Genomic DNA, 27344 nt, shown 5'->3' on the forward strand with positions numbered 1-27344 from the left:
CTTTATATAAACAGTTTATTTACTCTAAACAGCAACACAGACAAAACGCCATATAAACACAAAAGGAAGTGATGCAGAATCAAGATGCTGGCTGACTTTGGATCTCTGAGGCTCTTAAGCAATAACAACCTAGTTTCTGAAAGATAGAAAAACAAATTAAGGGAAGGGAAGGGGGTGGAGGGTATGATTTTTTCATACAGCCAGCTAGAGTCTAAATATAGTTCTAAACATTTTAAAGCATGCCTGCATCAGATAGCAAAGTAACTAGAGATACTAGTGAATTTATAGAAGTATAAAAGTTTATAATTTTACAGCAGTTGAAATACTGACATCAATATTAAAATAAAAGCAAGTTTTACATAACAATCAAAAATACAAAAGACTGAAGGAAGAGACCCTGTATGAAAAAACTGGGGGCAATTCAGCGAATTCAGAACTGTATACAAGTGGCGAATATGGAAAATGGCACACATACGACCCCCTCCCCTAAGTGAATATTAATTGTACATAGCAACATTAGATTTTGCAAAAATTTTGTAAACAAGTTCTTGCCAAACCAATCCCTTCCTTTTTAAGATGCTGTATGACAGGTGCTTATGATGGCGCAAACTTCTTGGCTTGTGCTCGAACCCTCTTTTCATATTCCACTCTGTTTTGGCTGGATATAAAAAAAAAGTTATTAGACATTTCAGATGTCAATTATGTCAAGCTGCACAATGAATATGAGACCCTCAAATTATTCCTTAAGGCAAGAGAGATTAGGAAAAGATGAAGTATCTTATGTACTCATGACAGTAGGAAAACCCATGACTGAACTGTCCAAAGGGTAAACAGAAAAAAAATCTTGGCTATACCAGCAGCTCACTGTCCAAACACTGCTCATTTAATTAATGAGAGGGTCATTTGCACTGCAGGACCCATTTTGTTTGGAAAGAAGTGACTAGTCTAAACAGGTTGGTAGCCCGGTTAAGACAGAGCTCACTAACATCTGTCCAGTAGGGTATGCTGCAGGAAATAAGAAGATTGTATCTCAGAAGCAAAAGCATTTTGTGGAAGGAGACAAGACATTTACAGAGTTACTCTGTTAGATTCGCCACAGAATAGATGTCTGTGAAAATACCATGACATTTCTATTATTTCATTAAGTGCTCTTCATATACTAACGTATATCATGTTACCTCACCCACCCGTGTCTCTAATATCCTGGGATCAACACGGTTACCACTACACTACATACTAAAGTAATGTCATTTCTTCCAAAGTTTCTCTTACACGTTATATCTCACTGAAGATTTGGTAAATTACAGGGTTTCTCCTCAGGGTCTCACAGCCCTTTCTTCCCACCCTAAAAGTCGGGCAAGAGAAGATGCTGGGCTTAGAAGGCTGTGTATAGATGTGCAGTTTAACTTACTTTCCTATAGCTAAAAGGAAGAAAAAGACAAGATAATTCGTGGAACTGGTACTGGTAGTTTACAACACAGCTACTACTGCAGAACAACTAGCCAGTAGTGAAATAACACAGTACAGCAGAAATCTAAACAAAGCATTGGCATGTGAAGGGAAATTTATTCTTGAACAGGGACATTTAACAGTTCATATAAAAAGGACACCTGTTTATGAAGCACCATGCATTTGGGTACCAGTTTAATAAATGAGCAATTCCAATTCCTCTTGTTTGTTACCCAGGCTCTTAGCATTAGTCTATAGGCAATTAAAAAATTTCTTCCCCTCATGTCTTTTGGTTCCTCGATTCATTTTGTTTTCAACATCTCAATTTTCTGCCACCTGAGTGCTCATGTCTTCCTTTTTCCACCATCTCCTTTTGCTATCAGTTTAACCTCCTCCTGACTATTCTAGCTAGTCTGTCCCCAAGGAGATTGGTCCCTCCTCTACTGAGGTGGAAGTCATCCAAGCTATGCAGCCGCCTCTTCCCACAGAAGGTGGAACAATGTTCTGCAAAGAAAGCTCTCCATCCTGCACCACTTACTAGCCAGCAATTCACTTTCAGAATCTTCTGCCCTCTGTGTTTCTTTGCTTATGGGACAGGAAGGATCTCAGAGAAGATTGCTTAGACAATCAGAGATGTTCTTTCTTATCTTTAAGATTTCACAGCTTAGCCCTACACTACTTTTCAAACGGATAACCTCATTGCATCCAATGCCATGTCATTCTGACAAAGTTCCAGCTGTCACCACCCATAAGTCCACTTCTCACTAAGATCTCCATACTCTTTCCTATGCTGCCCCATATACACTGCACAAACTCCCCCAAAATAACTGTAAACCCACTAATTTAAGACCAAAATGGCTACAGAACCCCCCAGTTCATTACAGTTAGGAATGTAATGAGGAATGATTGTGCATGTAGCTACTGTACAGGACTTGTTAACTCATCCGTCCTCTCCCTTGCCTCTACACATTAATTTCACCCAACTGTTATGTCTTGTTAACCTAGAATTGTGAACTCTTTAGGGGCAAGGACTCTTTACATATCTGTACAGCACAATGGGACTTTGATTCCTCATTAGGGCCTCTATATGCTACTGTATTAACTTGCCTTGCTATCACTGGACCTTCAACCTTAACTTTGAAGTTAGTTGGTTGTTTTGTTGAGGTTACAGCATAGAACTAAACATCTCTACATAAAGCAGACCCAGAAATTATTTTCTAGAAGCTGCTTTACCTGTCTCACCATCAATCACACAAATGGAGACCCAGGGTTTACAAACAGCTATAGGCCAGTCAAGGTGTTTGTTACATAAATAAATAAAAATCCAGCTACTAACCAGTAAATTGTGTAAGCCTCTGCTTGAGCTGGGTCTTGAATATTTGGTTCATTTAGAAGTTCTTGTATTCCTAACAAGATCTGTATAAGAAAACATGGAAAAAAATAATTTATGTAAATATTACTATGAAACGTATACAATTCAGAACTTCTATAAATAAAATGTAGAATTGTGCACAAGACATTTGAGAATCACACAAAAGTTAAGCTGACAAAGCAAGCAAAGGTGTACAGTTTTAACAGAAGAATGTTTTGACCTGTTTAATTGTGATTGCTGGCCTCCAATCCTTATCCTCCTCTAAGATGGAGAGGCACACTGTGCCTGAAGGATACACATTTGGGTGGAATAATGGTGGTTCAAATTTACCTAAGGAAGAAAAGAGTTCTTTATGTGCAAATCTAAGATTTTGAACCAAGTTTCATTAAATCAGAACATATAAAAAGTCGACTTCTAGTAAAGCTGGCCATTTCCCCTATACCACAAGGCAACCAATCTCCCATTGTCACAATCCCATTCAGAAAATCCATGAAGTTTTTCTGCAGTGCAGTTACCTTTAGTTCTCCCTCCTTCGATGGGTCTACTTGTATCTCCACGCCAGATCTCAGTCACATTACTGATTATGTTAATCAATCCAGGCCAAAATATGTTCTGAATGAACAATATTACCTATTATTCATGCTAAGATAGGAGGATTTCATTAATGCTAAATGACACTAAGTGCAGTGAAAATGTACAGGGGATCACTTATTACTTAAAAGAACTCTGTACAGAGCAGCTCACCCAAACCTTTACTGCTTCCTCCCAGAGCTAAGATCCCACCACTGCTATGAAATACGGTGGACTGAAAGAGTATCCTGGATAATATTTAACACACAACACTCTTTATATGTTTAAATTGCTGTATGAACACTAATAGGCACTGACATGAGGAGGAGCACAACAAACATCCTGCTTTGAAATACAGTTCCCAAAACAAGCACTGCCACAAGCAACAGCTCTTACACCAGAGGACAGTTTCTCTTGCTATTTCACCAAGCTCTATTCAGAGTAGTTTTGTGATGGTCTGGGCCCAAAAAGTAATACTACTTATATCAACACTCCACACTCCTTCATAAAATAATGAAGCACATCCACTCGGATGACCACATCTATACATTTTCACCACCTACTCCCCCCATTCTTTGCAAGTGTTACATTAAAGAGACATTTATAATACCTTTAAAAAGTCTCCTTACTAAAAGTTTGTCTATTTTAAGTTTCCATCTTTTTTTTTTTGTTTCATTTTATCTATGTACAAGACCAATAACTGCATTCAGAATACAACAGTGAATTTTAAATTAAGCTTAAATTATATTTAAATCAGGACATTTCTATTCCATTTAGGTTGTACAATCAATTTTGTCCCTAAAATTAAATTGTGTTTAATATCTCTGTTGCCTTTGTAAGGACTTAAAAACAAAGTGGAAGATGACTGATTCTGTAGCAAGACAGTTTCAGAAATATTCCCTAGCTTTAAAATGAGGAATTCCATTAATACTGGCAGAATTTTTCAAGCCAGCTGATATTTCTCCAAATGCCTGCTGTATACTTTTACAAGTGAAAAGAAAGGCTCTCTGTTATGTCACCAGCATTAAATTGGAGATCAACTGAAGAAAGAGCCTAAACACATCAGATAAATTTCCAAGGTCCTGAAGAAACAGGACAGAAACCTTTAGGTGGCATATTGTACTCTCTCAGGGAGCATCACATTCAATCCATTATCCCAACTAGACATACAAAATGATGGGGTCCAAATTAGCTGTTGCCAGTCACAAAAAAGATCTTGGAGTCGTCATGAATATTTCTCTGAAAACATCTGTTCACTGTGCAGCAGCAGTGAAAAAAGCTAACAGAATGTTGGTAACCATTAGGAAAGGGATAGATAAGACAGAAAATATCATAATGCCTCTATATAAGTCCATGGTATGCCTACACTTGGAATACTGCATACACTTCTGAGCGCCCATCTCAAAAAAGGGATTAGAATTGCAAAGAACAGAGAATGTCAACAAAAAACAACTTCCATATGAGGAGAGATTAAAGAGACAAGGACTGTTCATCCTAGGAAAAAGACCATTGGGGGGGGGAAGGTATAATAGATATCTAAAAATCATGAATGCTGTGGAAGAAGTGAATATGGAAGAGTTATTTTCCTTCTCATATAACACAAAAACCAGGGGTGATCCAATGAAATGAATAGGCACTAGGTTTAAAACAAACATAAGGAAGTACTTCCTTCATGCAACCACTCAGTCAACCTGTGGAACTCATTGCCAAGGGATGCTGCGAAGGCCAAACGCATAACTGGATTCCACAAAGAACTGGACAAGTTCATGGAGGATAAGCCAATCAATGGCTACTAGCCAAGAAGGTCAGGATGCAATCTCATGCTCTGGGATGTCTCTACACCTCTGACTGCTAGAAGCTGGGATTGGACCACTTGATAATTGCCCTGTTCTGTTAATTCCTCCTGAAGTACCTGGTACCAGCCACTGTCGGAAGACAGGATGTTGGGCTAGATGAACCACTGGTCTGACCCAGTATGGCCATTTCTATGTTTGAATTGGAAAAACTTAAATCTTGACATCAATGTGAGATAACACATTCCTGCCCCAGATGATGCTAAAGACATCAAAAAGCAACAGCCTTGTTTTTAAAAAGCTGTATGGTAACTTAAATAGATTTGAAAAATAATTTGTTCAAGAAAGCCAGTGATCAGCTAGGGCAACAGAACTCCATAGACAGAGAATATCCATGAATTTTAAAAGACAGTTTTCCTAAAGATTTCCCTAATGGATACTGGACCATTATGATCAGTAGTAGCTATATAGCTATCATAAAGCAGAATGTATTGACTCTACAGCCAGAATACCAGTATTACGAACACCAAAGATAATCATAAATTCAAATGGTTTCTACAGCTTGCAGTAGGATAAAAAATTGCAAAGAAAAAATTATTTATGTAATACGTGTCTTGTACACATATCACATGCAAAAAAATGCCAAATTAATGTTAATGTAATGTTATGATTATGATATCAAATGTTAAAGTGAAAACACTCCAAAAATTATTACTACTACAACACTGCACCAACTGGGTATCTTATAGTACATGGGAACATTTAAGGGAAAGGAACAGAAAAATATGAGGTAGACAACTTTGCTAAGTTAAAAATTGATAGAATAATCCTAACTTTTGAAAGTTTGATCTCCCATCTTTAATATTTAATTAAAACTAGATTTTTAAAAAACAGAATGAAGAAAAATCTGGAGCTAGGTAGCCTGAGAGCTGTTGCTGTATGTCTATTCAGCTTATGGAGGTCTTTCAAAACAAGTATGCACTCGCTACACACACATTCACACTGCTTCCACTTACGTGCTATCCTCTTAACTTAAGGTACTTTTCTATCAAGAATGCACAATACACAATTTTCAGTACAAAACTTAGCAGATGCAACAGTTGTCAGTGACAACTATGCCAAGTTTCAAAATTGAGCCATATTTACTGGAACCATATTAGAAAAAAGTGATCATTAATTAAAAAACCCAATCCCTTTCCCCCTAAAAAACCTCAAGCCAAAAAAACACAAACAAAACCAAAAAAAAACCCACAGATTTTTCCTATCTCCCTGAATTTAAGCAGCTGAACGGCTTTCTTAAACTTTCTAAAGAGGCAAGCCAGGGAAAATTTTATTCTAAAGATGGGTATGTAAACGCACATGAAAATAAGGATTATAACCATTTCAGTTTTAACTATAAAAGGCATTAAACATCCAGGATAATTAATGAAGTGTTATAAAACTTCCACCCTACCATCATAGAATCATAGAATATCAGGGTTGGAAGGGACCTCAGGAGGTCATCTAGTCCAACCCCCTGCTCAAAGCAGGACCAATCCCCAATTAAATCATCCCAGCCAGGGCTTTGTCAAGCCTGACTTAAAAACTTCTAATGAAGGAGATTCTACCACCTCCCAAGGTAACGCATTCCAGTGTTTCACCACCCTCCTAGTGAAAAAGTTTTTCCTAATATCCAACCTAAACCTCCCCCACTGCAACTTGAGACCATTACTCCTTGTCCTGTCATCTTCTACCACTGAGAATAGTCTAGAACCATCCTCTCTGGAACCACCTCTCAGGTAGTTGAAAGCAGCTATCAAATCCCCCCTCATTCTTCTCTTCTGCAGACTAAACAATCCCAGTTCCCTCAGCCTCTCCTCATATGTCATGTGTTCCAGACCCCTAATCATTTTTGTTGCCCTTCGCTGGTCTCTTTCCAATTTATCCACATCCTTCTTGTAGTGTGGGGCCCAAAACTGGACACAGTACTCCAGATGAGGCCTCACCAATGTCGAATAGAGGGGGACGATCACGTCCCTCGATCTGCTCGCTATGCCCCTACTTATACATCCCAAAATGCCATTGGCCTTCTTGGCAACAAGGGCACACTGCTGACTCATATCCAGCTTCTCGTCCACTGTCACCCCTAGGTCCTTTTCCGCAGAACTGCTGCCTAGCCATTCGGGCCCTAGTCTGTAGCTGTGTATTGGGTTCTTCCGTCCTAAGTGCAGGACCCTGCACTTATTCTTATTGAACCTCATCAGATTTCTTTTGGCCCAATCCTCCAATTTGTCCTCCAATTTGTCAGCAGAAAGCAGGTAGTTAGTTTTTCATACAGCAATAAGCACTCAGATTCAACACCATTCTATTAGAAACTGGTATTCTGTCACTTTACTTACATTTTGGGGGTGAGGAGGGATAGTCATCCTTGAAAAGCATCCGTAGTTTAAATAAGCCTCCTTCCCATGGTGTCTGTCAGGAAATTTCAGCAAAGTTAGTTAGATTATGGTAACACCCAAAGTATGCCAAGCACTTTCAAAATAGATGGGGAGTTTATAGTCTAAAGAGAACAGACACAGAAATTAAAGGTGCATGCCAGGGGGAAAAAAAACCATTCAAGCACAACAAATAGGGTTATTACATGACTATCCGCTACACTATATATATTTATTTTAATATTTTTTATAGGATACTTGCCTCTCTGCCTACCTATTGTTAGGTTTTTTAAAAAAACTTTTTTTTTAATTTCCTTCTTTAAAATGTATTTTGTGTTTTAAGGCACTAAGTTAATTTCAATTAACTGTTTCCTAGACTTTGTTTTAAGCAACTGTTCTTCAAAAGTCTCACATTTCTCCCTCAGTATTGTTACTGTGCTATTATTAATATCCCAATCCTAACTAACACTATTATCATTGATAAATCTTCAGTTTCTCACTAAGAATACCCCACCCACCCATGCTTTTAATGACAGTAAGAATGTTGCAATCCAACCTTCACTGCATGCCCTCCCGTGAGGAAAAACCACAAAAGATGAAGCTGCTCTCATCCCGAAGACCAGCATGGGCACACATGGAAAGTTCCAAGAAGGTTGGTGCTGATTATATCAGTCACTGATGGAACAGTGAAGGTATCTTTAGAGGCTGTCTCCTTATGTCTCTCTAGGGTGTTGGAGTCTTTACAGGCCATCCCCCTATGAAGAAGTTGGTTGAGCTACCTGAGTCACATTCCTGTGGTAATAGGGTACCAGGCCACCGGTTTTCTATCTGCTGCCACTGCACCTGGGTTAGTGTGGCCTCTTGTCATTTAGGTAGGAAGTTACTTAGGTATACCCCTTAAGGATGATGAATTAGATACAGACTAGTCATACCACTTCTCACTAAATTTCACAATGGGGGATTACTAAAGGAGTACTCAGGTGCTGCAAAAAGTGGGGTCACTGCTTCAGTAGGGGTTGTCTCCCCATCATGCCAGTCCTGTACCAATGCACTGTGTTGCATTAGGGAACACCATGTAAGATGCAAGACAGTGGCCCTAAATACTTGGTCACTTACAATCCCCCAGTACCTCTGGCACCAGTAAGGGAGCTGCATCATCCTGGGTGAGTTGTAGTTTGGGTGCATGTACTCTACCTCCTTCCTACAGATTCAGGTACAGTACTCTTCAGTTTCTGACCTCTCTCATTGCCAAAGTTCTGCCATTTGCTGAACAGATCACCCACCATGATATCTAAGCACTGAAGTGAGATTTCTGTACCTATTTTACAAGAAATCCCAAAGTTTGTCTGTGGTTGGCGATGTACATTACCATAAAGAAATGTAGCCAACACGGAACTCTAATCATTTGTCAGAAAGACATCTTTCCTGCTACTAGCAGCAATTTATTTAATTGAGTTCATATGGTGAGCTACGATTGGGAATTTATATTTTAAGAGTCAGCAAATCATATGAGATGTTTAAGAGTACAAGTCAGTTTTTAGCATTGCAATAATATCTCACAGCTGCATCGGTGTACCTATTGGGTTCATGTGTATGAACAAGGCAAGTAGTGGTATACAGATACGGTCAAGAAGTTACCTTACATGTAGAGAAGGCACTGACTGAAAAAACCTAAAACTTGCTCTGTCACGTAAGCATGATTTATAAACACTTCAGTTTGCCAATAAGTCAATTAAGACATCTAGTATGAACACATCTGAACTCAACAGGGGACATACTTTATTATTTAAATGCTAACGTGCCTCTGGCCACCAATAAGGTTCAAAATCTCATGATGCTGTACGTCATACAAACATAAGGCAACCCAATCCCTGTCCTCAAGAGCTTGCACTCAAAAGACAAATATCTGACAGAGGGTGGAAGGAAATGGTAAAAGAAACACTATTTTGTTTCCATTGTGAAATCTGATCTAAAAGGGAAAGAATATCAAGAAAGAAATTCTAGAACAAACGGTAAAAGCTAGGAAGGCATTCTGATATTACTCAATCTAGTGAGGGCATAATTATACTTGAGAAGGTGCATTGGGCTTGTCCACACTTGAAACGCTGCAGCAGCACAAGACGGGAGGGGTTCTCCTTATCAGCAGTTAATTCAACTCTCTGAGAGTCGGTAGCTAGGTTAAGAGAAAAATTCCTCCATCAACCTAGCACTGTCTACACTGAGGGTTAGATTGCCTTAACCATGTCGCTCAGGAGGTGTAGATTCTTCCCACACACTTGAGCAACATAGCTGGATCAACTTAACTTTTGAGTATAGACCAGGCCTTTATCTGCTATTATAGGGGATTCTCTTATTTTGGATAACTGATTTACATATTAAGTTGGCAAATCTCATTCACTGAGAGATCTTCCTTCTAGTTTGTATATTTTTATACAAGCATCAAGAACTAATTTTAGGTTTGCAAGTTTGGAAATTCATACCAAGTAAAACCAGATGTCAATTTGATTGCAAAGTAACGTTGAGCAAGTTGTCCAAATACTCAGGTTACTCAGAAGAGATATTTGTCATTAACAGCAGGGTGCTTCAGGATTCCATACTAGATCTAAAGTTTAAATATATTTATTAATTACCTGAAAGAGGATGAGTAATAATGAGGTAGCAAAATTTGCAGGTGACAAATTTATTTTGGTTAGTTAGGATCAGAGAACTATGAAGAACTTCAGAGATACCTAAACAAGTAGGTGAATGGGCAACATGATGGCAAATGAACTTCTATGTCAATAAATATGAAGTAATACCCATTTCGGCGAGAAGAGACTAAATTACTCATACACCTTACAGGATTCTAAATTAACTATTAACTCAGGAAAGAGTCCTGTGCATCACTACAGATAATGAAGACCTCTGCACAATGTGCACCTATAGTCAAAAAAAGAAAAAAAGTGATACTAGGATGTGTAAGGAATGGGATGGAGAATAATACACAGATATTATAATGCCTTTATTATGTCAGCATTATAGTTAAGGTTGCTTCACAGCTTCTGTTTAAAGTTCAACCTAAATCCCCTAAAAACAACATGCTAAGTCGCATTCCTCTGAAATTTGGTGTGCTTCTGGGGGGGGGGTTAGTGACCCAAATTCGTGGTCATTTGAGGTAGGGGCTGCAGTGATATAAGACCTGAAAAAAGAAACAGCCACTTTTTAAAAAGTTTCTATGTGGTCTTGTTTTGTCCAGAGCTAGAGAGCAAACTATTGATATACTGTAGGTCAAAATGGTCTCAACCAGTGAAGTTTTACCAAAAGTTGTGCATGGCACCCACTAAACCTTTAGGGGACTCAAACCAGGAAAAGTAGTTAAGCAAACTAAAGGCTTATCTACATTAGCACCTTACAGCACTGCAACTTTCTTGCTCAGGGGTATGAAAACACCTCCCTGAGCGCTGCAAGTTTCAGCGCTGTAACGTGGCAGTGTAGGCTGTGCTCCCAGCGCTGGGAGCTACTCGTGGAGGTAGGGTTTTGTTTTGTTTTTTTTCAGCCGTGACTACACAGCCACATTAAAGTGCTGCTGCGGGAGTGCTTAAACATTGCTAGTGAAGACATGCCCATACATTTTTATGTTATGCATGCAGATACAGGGGGGAAAAAAGCTTGAAGGTTTCCATTCCTACTATTTTATATGCTTTAAATTTGACTCTTGTAAGTGCACTAAAATCTGAACATTTACTCAGATTGCTTTGAAATTTGGTGTGTCTTATGGGGATACAGGGTAGTGTTAGTGATCCAAGCTTGGGGTCATTTGACCAAAGGGTTTCTGAGTTAACCCTCCAAAAAACAGTTTCCTTCTGTTGCTTTGTACCGTTAAACTGACAGGTACTAATGACTGGATGAATTACAGACTTTATTGACATTGATGGCTATGGATTCACCCTTTAATTAATATAATTATGGGTAAAATAAGCATAAACCCCCATCTAAGGAAAAAAAGTTTTGGACTGAGTGGCTGGAGGTTGCTACAATTTGAGAGTCTTGAGTGACAATTTTGTTTTGGATGGAATGTAATCAAAGAATTTTGGGATGAAAAATTAAACATGTGAATGCTTCCTAGGAAAGATGAGGTATTAGGGAGCAGACAAGTGAGGTTTGGGCCTGCAGCAAGGGGAGAAGGGTGATGTGGAAGGGGATAAATGGGGATGGGTGGTAGAAAAGGGGAGAGCTGTTAGGGGCTCAGGGGAGTGGAAGTGTGGGGCTCTGGGAAGGCTGCATGGGGGTGAGTGGCAAGAAAACTGGGGGGAAACAGGGACAGGCGGCATCTGTCAGCTCCACATTCTCCCCTCCCATGTGTGTGCCCAGATCTGGTGAACTCTTGCAGCTTTAGTGAGGTCAGAGACCTCCTCCTTGCCCCCCCATGAGCTGGATTGTGGTGGGCCTTGACCCCCCTCTCCCCTAACAGTGTGTGAGCCCCTTACTACCTGTCTCCTTGTGTGCGCCAGGATCTGGGGGGGCCGGTGCCCACCTACAGTGGTTCAACCCTCCCCCATTTAAGTTGGATTCTGGGGTGTCTGCCCTTTTGGGAGAGTCTCAGGCCCCCTCCCTGTTCCCTATGTGAGCCAGAATCTGGGGAAGTCCTGCTCCTTTGGATGAGGGGCTGAAAACAGGAATCCTTCATGCATTTCATAAGTTCTAAAGCACTCAGGAGGGGAATAGCAAGACCAATGGAGATGAATGGAACAGTTTGCAGGTCTACACTTAAAATGCTGCACCAGCGCAGCTGCACCGCTTCAGTGAAGACTACTACAAGAGAGAGTTTCTCCCATCAGCACAGTTAATCCACCTTCGTGAGAGGTGGTAGCTATGCCAAAGGGCGAAGTCCTCCCATTGACACAGTGCTGGATATTCAGTATAGTGGATTTCACACCCCTGAGCAATATAGTTATACCAATGTACATTTGTAGAGTACAGCGGGCCTCACAGCTATTGTTTCAGATTGTATTCATCTATATGGGGTGTTGCCATTCAGCTGGCAACATCACATTGAAATTAATGCTTCACACCTTTCAGAGCCTCCTGCACTGGAGAGGATGTGTAGAGGAACCCTTTCCCTCCATCATCCCTGTATCCTTCTTGTTTAGAGAATCATACTTTTAAGTGCTCTAAAATGCACATGCTTTACTGGATTTTTCTGAACCTCATGGGAGTTCTGTGCAGGGTGAATGAGCCAAATTTGGGGTCATTTAAACCAGAGGTTCCAGAGACACAAGCCCTAAAAAAAAATCAGCTGTTTTTTCAAAATGTTTCTAGATTATTATTTTTTTGGCACAGATCTAGAGCTCAGACTATTGCTGTGATGTGGGTCAAAATAGTCTCAGTCAATTTTTACCCAAGGTACTGCATGGCACCCACTAAGTCTTTGGGGGACCCAAATTGCGAATAGTATTTAAGAAAAAACATTCATTGCTTTCGTAGATGTGCATTTTGGAAGGATTATGTTGTGTGTCTGATAATAAAGAAAAAAAATATTAGGATTTCCATGCATCCACCTTATGCTTGCCTAGGTTGCTCAAGGGACTGTGCCAACACCATTGCTCACAGTGAATACCCTACCACTGAGGTTTCTAGTCCCAACCTTTGTACATCTGTACAATGAATTATTAAATCTTTGTTGCTTACTACAAGCTGTTACAACATAACATTTTTATTTTATTGAGAGGTTTCCAGTGAACACAGCAGAATAGTCAGTCAGTCAGTCAAACCATAATCTTTGTTCTATCAAGTCAGAAGGAGCCAGAGACAAAGGCCTTTGGGGGGGAGGGAGAGGCAAGACTTGGATTGGCTGTTTGAGAAAAAAGTCTATTTTACTAGCCACTGGGGGACAGATGGCAGGGAGTGGAAGTGGCTACTTCCTGGTCTGGGGGCAGATTCATGAGGTGTTTCCAAATACATGCAGTGTGGGGGTTTGGAAGGGACAGTGCAGGTACCTTGACCACGAGGGGGGGGGGGGGGGGAAATGTGCTGTTGCCAGTGTGGATTCTGTGTGATTCCTGATTCATAAGATGGCAGAAGTCTGCAGAAGATCAAGGCGTGCGCCACGACATGGGGATTGCTGACTACAGGCTGATTGGCATGGAAAGAGGTGGACTTTGATGGCATCATGTTTTGCCCACTCTGCAGCATCTACCCATTGATTTTAGAGGTTGTGCTCTACCCAACATTGTGGTGATTCACTGGCACCTCACTGTTTCTCAAGATGGGGCACATCGATTGGACAGGGATCAGAGGATCTCTCTCTGACATAAGATTATCAGTAGTTTGGAACAACCACCCTATCTGTGGTTTCTCTCACTGGCCCAGCCACAAACTCCACCCTCCAACCATTCTGAAACAACACTCCACCGTAACATAGTTGTCCTTCGCTACACAAACTACCCAGAAATCAAGTTATAGGTGGGGAGGAAATAATAGCAACAGAAAATCTGTTTATCAGGTAACGGACTCCAGGGAGATGCATTCCCTGCTTATGGGCTGGGGGACCACAGTGACTGAGTCAGGGGCATGGATAGGGAGGTGTGTTTGTTGTGGTGGGAGGGAAAGGGCGGCTGGCTGGCTCAGTATTATGCGAATTGCAGGACATATGTACAACTGTTTAAATGACTATTAACTCCTACCAACAGATCTTTTCCTGTTTAAAAAAAGCTAGGAAAGTCAATGGCAAAAAATGATATTATCGCAGAGTTACAGTAGTTTAGTGGTAAGTCACTCCCTTGCAGAAAGCCGAGTTGAGCAAAGGTTGCCCATGCAACCTTAACTCTGCTCTCTTTCAGCACTGGCCCAATAGACCCCCCTTAACATACATACCTATACTCTGCCAAGCCCACAGTTGCTGAAATATACAAGCTCTTCAACTCTTTTCACAACCCAATCACTCTCACCCACAGGGTTCCATCTAACACGGTTAAAAGACAAACAGTGGGGGGGAAAGGTTGCCCATGCCACCTTTCTTCTACCCTCTTTGAGTATGCACACATTGAGGCACACATTGAGGCATTGTACACACTGGCCATTGACACTGTAAGATTCCAAAGGTTCCAGATCTGATTGTACACTCAGACACTTGGCCAACTCCCTAGAAAGAATACCACTCAGGTACAATTTAAGAACCATTTCACAGCGTTTTACAACTTACTTACACTTACTCTCAGGATACCATCTCAACATACACTTTCATTTAACCATCACTAAAGCATTAGAATCCTCTCATATTCCACCACCCTACTGACAATATCCTTTGTAATAAAGGCTTTATGCCCTGCTACTGAGATAACCAACAATTCCACCTAGAAATGATGCATATTGCATCCTGAAGGTACATATGTACTCTTCCCTTTCCTCACACACAAGAGGGTGGAAAACAGATCACAATTAGGTCACAAACCTCAAAGTAATCCACAGTTCTCACAAACATACCTCTACCAAGCAGAGCCATTTTTCATCACAGCTACACCGGACACTGACCACAGGGTATGCAAGCAGATAATAAATGCTTAACTACTCTCATATCCCAGCTTGCTACTGACAATACCCTTGTAATAAAACCACATGCCTTGCTAATTATATAATGTACACAATTTTACACTGAAATTATGCATATTGGATCCTAAAAGGTACACATGCACCTCTTCCTTTTGCTCACACACATCTGAGGGTGCAAAATATAGATCTCACACACCTCAAAGTAACCCTCACAAGTTCTCAGAACACAAACACAGCTCTATCAAGTGGCCCTATTACTGTTAGCGTACATACCACCTAATACACTGGCTACACCTGAAGCATATCCAAATTCATATAGGCTACCAGCCCCAAAGGAATAGAAGCAAGGTGGGGTGGGCAAGCACTCCCCCTCCTTTTTTGTCCTTAGCAGTATTAGATGGAATCCTGTGGGTGAGAGTGAATGGGTTGTAAAAGGAGGTGAAGAACTGTAAAAGGAGATGAAGCAACTGTAGGGTTCGCACAGTAAACTATAAGGGCATAATGGGGCATTGTTAAAGGGAACAGAGTTAAAGTTCCATAGGCTACCTTAACAGTGCATTTCCTGTTTTTCACAAGTTTTGAATTTGCTCAACTCATTGTTCTTTAAGGGGATAGCATACTACCAAGCAACCTTAACTCTACATTAGCATAGTTTTTTGCCATGGAATATAAACCAATGGTGCAGTCTCACCTGGAATACTTTGTAAAGTACTGATCACTCTGTCTCAAAAACCATACTGTAGAATTAAAGGAGGTTCAGAGAAGAGTGATGAGAATGATCAAGAACAAGGAAAAACTATGGAGAGAGACTGAAAAGATTGGGATTATTTACCTTAAAAAGGAGATGAATAAGAGGGACATAATAAAAACATCAAATAAAACAACATATAGAGAAGGCAAATAGCGAGCTTCTGCTCTCTCTCTCATTACAAAAGTACAAGGGGACGCTCAAATTAAAAAGGTGAAAAAGAGAAACTTTTTCATATAACATGTAATAAACTGTGGAAGTCATGCCACAGGATGTCACTGAGGTGAAAATTTTAGCAAGATTCAAAAAGGGTTTGGACATTTATATAGGTAAGAGGTTATAATTAATTATATAGGTTATAATTAACGACAATATTTTGAAAGGGATGTTAATCCTCATGCTTCAGGGCTTAAGTATTAAAGGCTATGTTGAGACAACGCAGGAGGAAGAGGGGAAGATTATCCCATATATGATTACTGTAGACTATTTACACCTTCCTCTGACGCATCTGGTACTGGCCACTGTCACAGACAGGACACTGAACTAGATGGACATTGGGTCTGATCCAATATGGCAGTTCCTATGTGCCTATTCCATGTGGCTTCCAAAGTAGTTCTGGAATTTGATTAAAACTGAACACTTATGTTAAAGTGTATTTCATAAACTGCACTAAAAGTTATTCATGATTTATATCTGTTAAAAATTTGTTAACATTTATCTCCCATGCTGAAAACTAAATTGACAGTAAGTCTTACCCCTTTCTTTCCTGGAATAGCACATTCCCAATTCATGAGATTCATCGTGCCATCTGGATTTTTTGTAGGTACTGCTACAAATCCCTGAATTAAAACAGAAACCCAAAGTAAGACTTCTGAAAGTACATTTAACGCTGATGCAGCATCAAAACATATATTTGTACAATGCAGTCCCTCTCTACCTACACCAACTTGCTTGACATTTCTTCATGTATCAGAGGAGGAGTTTTCAACAGCTGCTTTATAGTTTCATTTCACATTAAAAAAGGACACCAGAACAACACAAGTTCAGTGTGAAGTTGCAGAAGTTAACCACTTGAGAGTACGGTTCTACTTACAAATGGATGGTCTTTTCTCCAAGCTTTCCTCTCCTGTGCAAGTCTGCTGAGGGCGATCCCAGACATGTTCAAAATCCCTCTAAAACAAACAGTTGCCCGTTAGAGCAAATAGAACTCCTCAAGTTAGTCATGCAGTGATGAATGAATACTCTTCAAACTCCACAGATTTTCTTTTTTAACATTTATTAGATGGACTGGCAAACAATTACTTTTTAAGGCTCTACACAGCATAGAAGTTCTGTTAGAAATAGCAGAGCATCTAAGTGAGGGGTTCTCAGGACAAATTTTTTGGCGGCCGCTCTCACACTTTTTCCTAAAATACTTAATTAGCTTTAGGAAAAATAAATATGCACATAGAATCATAGAATCATAGAATATCAGGGTTGGAAGGGACCCCAGAAGGTCATCTAGTCCAACCCCCTGCTCAAAGCAGGACCAATTCCCAGTTAAATCATCCCAGCCAGGGCTTTGTCAAGCCTGACCTTAAAAACCTCTAAGGAAGGAGATTCTACCACCTCCCTAGGTAACGCATTCCAGTGTTTCACCACCCTTTTAGTGAAAAAGTTTTTCCTAATATCCAATCTAAACCTCCCCCACTGCAACTTGAGACCATTACTCCTCGTTCTGTCATCTGCTACCATTGAGAACAGTCTAGAGCCATCCTCTTTGGAACCCCCTTTCAGGTAGTTGAAAGCAGCTATCAAATCCCCCCTCATTCTTCTCTTCTGCAGGCTAAACAATCCCAGCTCCCTCAGCCTCTCCTCATAACTCATGTGTTCCAGTCCCCTAATCATTTTTGTTGCCCTTCGCTGGACTCTCTCCAATTTATCCACATCCTTCTTGAAGTGTGGGGCCCAAAACTGGACACAGTACTCCAGATGAGGCCTCACCAATGTCGAATAGAGGGGAACGATCACGTCCCTCGATCTGCTCGCTATGCCCCTACTTATACATCCCAAAATGCCATTGGCCTTCTTGGCAACAAGGGCACACTGCTGACTCATATCCAGCTTCTCGTCCACTGTCACCCCTAGGCCCTTTTCCGCAGAACTGCTGCCTAGCCATTCGGTCCCTAGTCTGTAACTGTGCATTGGGTTCTTCCGTCCTAAGTGCAGGACCCTGCACTTATCCTTATTGAACCTCATCAGATTCCTTTTGGCCCAATCTTCCAATTGGTCTAGGTCCTTCTGTATCCTATCCCTCCCCTCCAGCGTATCTACCACTCCTCCCAGTTTAGTATCATCCGCAAATTTGCTGAGAGTGCAATCCACACCATCCTCCAGATCATTTATGAAGATATTGAATAAAACCGGCCCCAGGACCGACCCTTGGGGCACTCCACTTGATACCGGCTGCCAACTAGACATGGAGCCATTGATCACTACTCGTTGAGCCCGACAATCTAGCCAGCTTTCTACCCACCTTATAGTGCATTCATCCAGCCCATACTTCCTTAACTTGGTGACAAGAATACTATGGGAGACCGTGTCAAAAGCTTTGCTAATATATATGTCCAAATATATAATATATAATATATATGTCCAAATCATTGTAATTTTTTTATTGCTAGCTAGTAAGTCTGTTGTGAAAAGTGATAGTAACAAACATACAAGTATTGCTTTTTACAGCACATTTACTCAGCCCTGTCAAGCCTCGGGACAAATTAAGCCCTGGAAGGGAGGCATCGGGGGAGGCAGCAGGGGCCAGGAGCAATGGGGTGAGTGGAAGGGAGGCAGTGGGGGGCTGGAGCCCAAAGTCCTGTGGCCAGAGCCTGCTACCCTGCCACTCCAGGGCTGAAGCCAGAAGCCTGACCCCCACCACCCCTGGGAAGGTGGGGAACTCACCGGCTGCCTGATTCTCCAGCATTGTGCCCCAGGTGTCTCCAAAGGGAGGACAGGACCCAGCCCCTGCTGGCGCACCAGCAATCAACACCAAAACAGTACATCCAGGAGCAACAGGGAGGGGCCACTCGCTACTCCCCTCCTCCCACCCCACCCCATAACAGCCCAGAAGGCTGTGGCCACAAGAAAAGTCCACAGTGGCTGCATGTGGCCACATCTGAAAAATGCTGATCTAAGATCAACTTCTCTACACAGGGATGTTTACTGGCCTAATCTCTACCAGTATAGGTTACGCCACTAAATTTCCCCGTATCAACAAGCCTTAAAGTACTAGACTTGAATTAAGTTCAAGAACACTACCTCCACCTTGTGTTTCACAGTTGCATTACATTGGCAAAGGGAATTCAGTAGTAGTTTAACAACTACATTCTGATGCTGTCAGAATAGGATACAACATATACCACACTGCCAGTAGTAAGATAAAGGTTCAGGAACAATAGGGGTTTAAATTTTGAGAGAGCGTGCAAATATTCTGTCTCCCTAAGGAGACCGATGTGGCATTCACTTGCAGAGGAGGACATCTATGCTGCTGATCATGCTTACTGAGCTTCCCTACCAGCAATCCAGAAAGCAGTAGAAAGTAGCCTGTAAACTGCTGCCTGGCTGGGACACAAACTATTCTGCGCAGGAGCAACTAAGATGTCAATCCTATCAAGATCATATCAGTTTCAATCTGATGATACTGCAGTAGTAACCACCAATTAATGGTGAGCAGAAACAGGAGTACAGATGTGAGCCTGTAGAGAAAGAAGCTGGCAGATACACAAGATAGTTGGCCCAAGGTGTCATTTCAGGACACTGGACTTGAGGACCACACTTAATCCTGTCTTTCTGGAAGCAGTACAGACTACTAGAAGCAGGACAATACCGTGGAATCAGGGTCACAAACAAAATGTGCCAAAAAAATTTCAGATCTCAAGCCCAGAAAAAAGAAAAGCAAAGCAGAGATCTATTATTACAAGAGGGAGGAGTGACGCACATTAAGACAATGGAAAAAGAAGAAAGCTTCACACAAAATCCAAGAAGGGAAATATTAGATAATACTTAGTCCTGCCATGAGTGCAGGGGACTGGATTAGATGACCTCTTGAGGTCCCTTCCAGTCCTGCGATTTTATGAAACTAAAGCAGTGATAAACAAGAGAAGGTGGTTTATTTAGACAATTAAATTGGTACCCAAAAGCCCAGGAGTTAATTTATTAAATGGGCAGTAAGAAGCAGCTCATAGAATCTCCTCACAAAAAGTTTTCATTCCCCCAGCTTCATGAACAGTTGCAGGTACTCAGCACCTCAGAAAATCAGGCCAACTTGTTTAATTTCATTTGTGTAAATACATAAACCTGTATGACAGCCAGAGGGCTCTCAACAGTTCCTCTTTCAGTACACAGCATCTCATTAGTCTTCTATTACTAACTGCCATCTATCTAAATAGATGAAGGAATCTATAAAAGGGTTTACAACTACTTTCCTCCTGTTACATTAACAGTCTGGGTATTAATTTAATCAATGTGAATATTTCAAATTCTACAGTCTAAGTTTATTATCGAAAAGCATTTTAACTCCAGTTTATAGAAATCCTCATTTTGAACTTCACACTGGTTCATACTACTTTGCCATACCATCTATAAATTGGAAATTTGTCACCTTCAAAATTATAATATTTTCCCTTTGAGCAACACAAAGAAGGTCCAAAGAGATCTGACACCTACTTCATACAAGTCTTGAATAACAGCATCAAATTAGATTTTGAAGAAACACACACTCACACATTAATGCATTCAATGATATTTCACAACAACTTTCCATCCAGTCCTACTTCTGAGTTTCAGAGTTAGTTTTGCTTGAATGCATATATTCCAGAAATGCCACAAATACAACTTGAAAGCTAACAATTAAATTCATGTTTATACAAAGCTAAATTTCATTAGAAAAAGTGAGATCTGGATAGGGTGAATAGATAAAGTAATAATACTGCTTCCAGAATTCTGCAGTTGGTCTAACTTTCCCTAGAATTAGAAACTAATCACTCATACACAGATTAAGTTAAATGAATATGGTAGAGATATGTATTTGGCTCTTTGCTATGCCAGAACATTTGTGGGGCTAGTTAAATACTGTGCCCAAAGAATACTGTGTGAGCCTCTAATCATTTGTTCTGCTTGTGGAAGCAAAAGCAGATTTCATGGAAAGGATGCTGTGAGAATAGGATACAAGTCACGTTATGAGACCAATACTTTGTTTCAAAACATTTTCTATCATGTTATGAAAGGAATAATTTATTCAGTGTCATTTATAGATGAACACTCATCAATCCCAGAGCAAGAATCAGGAAATATGTGCAGTAGAACCCTGACATATATATTCATATTCAGTAGTTCATTAAAGAGAATGATGGTGAAAGTTTTGTATTGGTTGCAAAGGACACAAAATCACTCAAGATAGTTAAGTCCTAGGCAGACTGGGAAGAATTACAAAGGGATCTCACAAAACTGGGTGACTGGGCAACAAAATGGCAGAAGAAATTCAATGCTGACAAGTGCAAAGCAATGCACATTGGAAAACATAATCCCAACATTACATAAAAAATGTGGGGGGTCTAAATTAGTTGTTACCACTCAAGAAAGACATTGTAGTCATCATGGATAGTTCTCTGAAAACACCTGCTCAATGTCCAGCAGCAGTGAAAAAAGCTAACAGAATGTTAGGAACCATTAGGAAAGAAAGAGATAAGATGACAGAATATATAACGCCACTACATAAATCCATGATACAGCCACACCTCGAGTATTGTATGCAATTCTGCTTGCCCCATCTCAAAAAGATATATTAGAACTGGAAAAAGTACAGAGAAGGGCAACAAAAATTATTAGCAGTATGGAACAACATCCATATGAGGACAGATTAAAAAGACTGGGTCTATTCATCTTAGAAAAGAGATGACTGAGGAGGGAATATTATAGAGGTCTAGAAAATCATGAATGGTGTGGAGAAAATGAATAAGGAAGTTTTATTTACCCATTCACATGACACACAAGCTAGGGGTCACCTAACTAAATTAACTTAAAACAAACATAAGGAACTACTTCTTCACTCAATTCCCAGTGTAACTCGTTGCTAGGGGATGTTGTGAAGGTCAGAAGTATAACTGGGTTTAAAAAAAAAAAAAAGAATTAAACAAGTTCATGGAGGATATGTCCACCAATGGCTATTAGCCAAGGGGGTCAGGGGCGCAACCCTATGCTCTGAGTCTCCCTAAAACTCTGACTGCTAGAAGCTGGGATTGGACAATAGGAGATGGATCACTCAATAAACTGCCCTGTTCTGTTCTCTCCCTCTGAAGCATCTGACAGTGGCCACTGTCAGAAGACAGGATATTGGGCTAGATGGTCCATATGTCTGACCACATGTGGCCATTTTTAAGCCCTTGCATTTTAATTGTGCAGTCAGCCTCTCTTTCCCTTCAACCACTGAAGAACTTGTAGACTCATTACCAGACAGATACAGCAAGTAGCTGCTGGTCCACACTAATACCATCACTATACAAACTGAGAAAGCGAATTGTGTTTACAACCTAATCGAATATCCCAAGTTATCAGATGCAGAAAAGAGGTAACTGATCAATGTGAACATTTCAAATTCTACAGTCTAAGTTTATTATCGAAAAGCATAATAAACATTAGGAAACATTAAGGGCCAGATTTTGCTCTCAGCTATACAAATGCAGATCCATGAAGTTAACAGATTAAGGCCTGGTCTACACTAGAAAATTAGGTCAATTTAACTACATCAGTCAGGGTTGTGAAAAAATCCCACACCCCTGAATGGCACACTTAAGCCGACCTAAGTCCCCATGTAGAACTCTTCCGTCGACCTAGCTACTGCCTCTCAGGGAGGTGGATTACCTATGCTGATAGGAGAAACCTTCCTGTCAGCATAGGTAGCATCTACACTGAAGTACTGCAGCTGTGCCCCTGTAGCATTTTAAGTGTAGACTAGTCCTAAATTGCACATGTATATGTGAGCAAAGATTCTGGCTTTTCAGACTGCTGTAGCCTACAGAGTACCTACAAGCTATCACCAAACAAGGTTCTCAACAAAACGACTTACTGGACCTTGAGCTACTATCTTTGGTTTAAGGTAAAGTCTCGTGCATCTTTCTGCAGGCTACCTGCCTGTTCCAGCAGCACTGTGCAATGGGCTAGCAAGTTTACAGTGTAAGAAGAAACTGTAGAAAGTTCTCTTCAGATTTCACTGGAACAGAAATTTGACTCATCAGTTTAGCATATTAATCAAGACAAATTCAGACTACTTTCAGAGGGTTTCTACACAATATTGTCTATATTAGTGGTTTAAGTGTTTATACCTCAAGATTAAAATTAAACTAAGTCTTGAGAAGGGCTCCAAAATCCTATTTACATGAAAAAAGTCAAATATATTAGGTTGTATAAGTATATCTACCTATCCCCCACACTCCATGTGGGGTATGGAAATAACTCAGACCTCTCTCACAGAAGCATGGGGAATTAAATTAATATTTGTAAAGCTCTAAATGCTAAGTATAATTACAGAAAAATCAGTTTCCTTTCACATTACTATAATATCAGATCAGTGTTACATGAAAAAGATAAATCACAGCCCTTAAATAGTACAGGATTCTCACCAAGCTATTTCAGCAGTTTAGTCTAGTAGTCAAGTGGTAACATTTTCAAAAGCACCTAAGCGACGTAGAAGCTTAAGTCCCATTTTCAAATAGGACATAAGCACTTAGAAGTAAAAGTTCCACTGAAAGTCACTGGGATTTAGGCTCTTAAGTCACTTGTAAAAAATGCAATATAGGTGCTTTTGAAAATTTTACTAATGTACTAATAGATCGAATGAGGCTAATTATTAGTTGACCTAATTATTTTACAAGAAAGCATGAAGTCCCTTATGCTGTGAATTTACTTTTAAGCTCTAGAATTCATTTCAATCTATACATATCGCTTGGGCTAGAGAATAATCAGAGTATGAAAACCTGAACATGGATTTCATGGCACGTAGCAAGTTTTCTACCTTAAAATCCATTAAAAATTAGCTCAGAAAAATACTACAAATGGATCTACAAATACTATGGTGCTATTATACACTCCTAGATAGAAAATGGACCTCCTTATTTACAGGTTAATGTATATGGTCTGCAGATTTTCAAAGTAATTAGCTAGAAATATGCAGAAACAAGAAATTGAGAAGATTTTGCAGAAAAAAATTAAACCCAATCAAGACAAAAATCTGCCAAATGTGACTTTAGACAAGTTAGTATTTCCTCTCCACCTTTAATCAGAAAAATAGTAAAGTACAACAATATTTGTTGCACAAAATCAAAGAATTCTTGTCTAGTGATTAAGGTGCAAGTATGGAGTCTTTAGATCTGAGTTTTATTCTCAGGTGTGCCATAACAATGGATGACTTTGGGCAAATTATTTACTTAAAGAGACTCAACCCAAGTTTGGCACACAATTTAAATTGATGGGGGAAAGCTTTTATAAAATGTATGCCCAAGAGAATGTTTCCATGTTGTCTCTTTAAACTCCAATAGCAAATTTAAAATTTTAAACATTCCTCTACAGTGTTCAGAGCTCAAGTATCCTAACCACCAAGCCCTGTGAAAATGGCAAAATGTTTTCATACTTAATTGATTTTCATTGTGTACTTCATGTATTTCTTTCCACTTGGACAAGCACTTGTAAACACAGAAAGTAAAACTGGAGATTTTAATTCATTTCAGTTTCAGTAATTTAACCTATCAGTAATATAGGTTAAAAACTTATAATGCAATTGAAATTGACCATTTCATTTTAATCTCTGCCTTTGTTTACTCTTCTGAAAAACTGGGATATGAAAAAATGTAAAATTAACTAAAAACACATTGAAATCCACAGACAGAAACTGCCACAGATGTATAAAGTATTATATGCATTGTGGGGAATTGTCGCATCTAATTTTTAACCCTTTGTTCCAGATTCACAAGCAAGCCAAGAATTGTATTAGAGATCTCATTCTCCTTATTCTCCAGCAGCCTCCCTTTTGAAGTTTAGCAACTTCCCCATGAAATACTCTAGGTATTTAGAGTGCAAACATGAAAAAAAAATAAAGCAGATGAGTAAGGAAACTTGCCATTTTCTTCCTCAGGGTATTTAGAAATCTAGGAAATCATGTTTGTTTGAGGTAGGCCTTTGGCAGCTACTATACTTTCTGGTAACTAACCACTACATGGAATACACTTTAGCACCAGGAAGAACCACTCCAGCATCTCCGAATCCCATCTCCTTTTCCACTAAACCACTCCTCAAAAATAAATCTGTTTCTTGTGTGTTTTCTTTCAGAGTAGCAGTTTTACCTGAAATGCCTGATTTTTCAGTTATAGCTACTAGCTTTTGAGACCATTAGCTGCATAAGAAGTTTCTAGCAATTCCATCTCACATTTCTTAACATCTGGAGTCTTCTCTTTTCCCCATGAGAAGTAAGTGCTGTTAAATTTGATATTTTTTTTTCTAAACTTGGTGAGTTTACTAGTGCTGAATGGAACTGAGCTAGCAGCCATGAAGACTGATGAGGCCTGCAACAGCCACTTGAAAACATAATAAAGAGGTTAGCCTCCACTTCCTATTCAGTTCTTTGCCTCAGAGCACCAACCATGGTGATGATTTTTTGTTATGCTGGTATTTGCCCACTAGGAACTGAACTGAGATGCCCAAACTCATTTCACATAAGACATCAAAAAACAACAGGTAAGATCTGCCTGTCATTAACTATTTTGGCTGAAGCCAAACCCTACATCCAAAAGATGAATTGCTCAATATATCCCATTACTGATCTCCCTGGCTACCCAGCTTGTCCGGTCCAAAGAATCCGTTTGTTCCCTGTGATGCAATGTCTCCAAAGCAGTATCTTTCCTGTGGAAATAGATTTGCATACAGTATTCCAAATGAGGGCTCACAGGTGCCTGGAATAATTACAGGATCACCATTTTGTTTTACATCCTGGTTACCTTTAACAATTCTTATTTAGCCCACAGCAGAACACTAGTATGAAAGTGTCTAACACAGCTAGTCTTACACACCTACACTTCCTATTTGAGAAGCTAAATATTAGCACACAAGGAAAATACACGTATGAATAATTTGTCCAAAGAGTGAAAACCTTCTGCTTCTGTGAAGAGTAGAGAGCGCCTAAGCATGGGATCCAATCAGAATAATGCTGGACTGACGAAATGCTGGACTGATGCCCTACTAACAGAAAAAGCGTGTGTTTGGCTTTGCCTACATACAGAAGCCCTGAGGTTTATCCACAGTGGAACAGCAAAAGGCAACTCACAGATATTAGCCCTATTACCTTCTTCAGCTCCATAACTTTACTAGGTCTGTAAAACAGTTTTCAAGGCAGTGCTCAGAAACGCCTGCCAGCGTTGCGGTCCCTGCACTCCGTAAGTGGTGCTGGTGTCTCAACAGGCCCTCCTGGTTTATGCTTCACAGTAGGGAGGGACCCAGTGTAAGTCCCTAAGTGGGGCTGAGAGGGGCCGTCTCCCGGTCAGAAATCGCTGGGGGCAGGCGCTACCCTACACAGGCGCGAGAGCGAAGGTACTCCGGGGAGAGCTACTGTACAGGCCACAGGCACTTGCGGCCAGGAGCTCCTCCGGGCAGGGACTCGGCCCGTCCCAGCCCGGTTAGCTGCCCAGACCCTGCCCCTCCGAGTTCCGACAGGGAGAGCCCGAGCTCCGGACCCGCAGGTGGGGAAAGGCGGGCTCCCCAAGGCCCGCCGCGCGCAAGTGCCGCCGGGGCGGGCGGGGGCACAGGCCGCTGGCCCGTCCCCACCCAAGGCTCGCAGGCCAAGGCCCGGCCCGCACCGTGCGCAGGGGGAATGGGGGCCGGCCGGGGCACGTCGGTACTCGGGCCCTGCAGCAGCTCCCCCCTCACACCGCGGGGGGGAGCGACCGGGCCCAGAGAAGGCGGCTCAGGGATCAGGAGAAACCGGAGCCCGAGCACCCCCAAGACCCACTTCCCTGCCCCAGGCTCCGTCACCATTGCAACCTCTGGCCCCGCCGCCCTCAGGCCCTCGCCCGGCCAGGCCTCACCGTGAGCGGCCGCAGCACCCGCGCGTGTCCCGGATTGAGGCAGCGGCGAATGACCCGGATGTTCCCGACTCGGCTCCCCCCCTTTGTCTCTGGTCCGGACTTTCCCTCCCTCCTTGCTCGGTGCGGAGCGCAGCGGCGTGGAATGTCCCTCAGTCCGACCCGTCCGTCCCACTGCGCCGCCGCAGTGTTCCCCTCAATCGGACCCGTCCGGCACACTACACGCATCTTCCTGACACAGGGCCGTGAGGTGGCCAATACAGCGCCAGAACGGAGGCCATTCGGGAAGCTCCGTGTGGCAGTCTCCCTACCTCACTCCACTCTCTTTGTGCTTCGCCTTCCCTGACAGCCCCCGCCGCCGCGCCTGAGCGG

At 41.1% G+C, this 27344-nt stretch overlaps 1 protein-coding gene across 4 annotated transcripts; it reads right to left on the bottom strand.

Annotated features, from left to right (window-relative positions):
• UBE2I (ubiquitin conjugating enzyme E2 I) lies at nt 1–27344 on the bottom strand. 4 transcript variants are annotated; one of them, XM_073361562.1, is made up of 7 exons: nt 26976–27322; nt 16967–17045; nt 16629–16712; nt 7563–7635; nt 3042–3151; nt 2786–2865; nt 1–658 (listed from the first exon to the last, which is right to left on the bottom strand). In XM_073361562.1, the coding sequence occupies exons 2-7, from the start codon at nt 17030–17032 to the stop codon at nt 595–597; spliced, it is 477 nt and encodes a 158-aa protein (XP_073217663.1). In that variant the 5' UTR covers nt 17033–17045; nt 26976–27322; the 3' UTR covers nt 1–594. The 4 variants fall into 4 exon arrangements, with proteins under 4 accessions (XP_073217663.1, XP_073217664.1, XP_073217666.1 ...); XM_073361563.1 differs by lacking the exon at nt 26976–27322 and adding an exon at nt 26237–26601; XM_073361565.1 differs by lacking the exon at nt 16629–16712 and having other exon boundaries at nt 26976–27329.

Source organism: Lepidochelys kempii, chromosome 10 (genome assembly GCF_965140265.1).
Source record: "Lepidochelys kempii isolate rLepKem1 chromosome 10, rLepKem1.hap2, whole genome shotgun sequence".
NCBI classification, from domain to species: Eukaryota; Metazoa; Chordata; order Testudines; family Cheloniidae; genus Lepidochelys; species Lepidochelys kempii.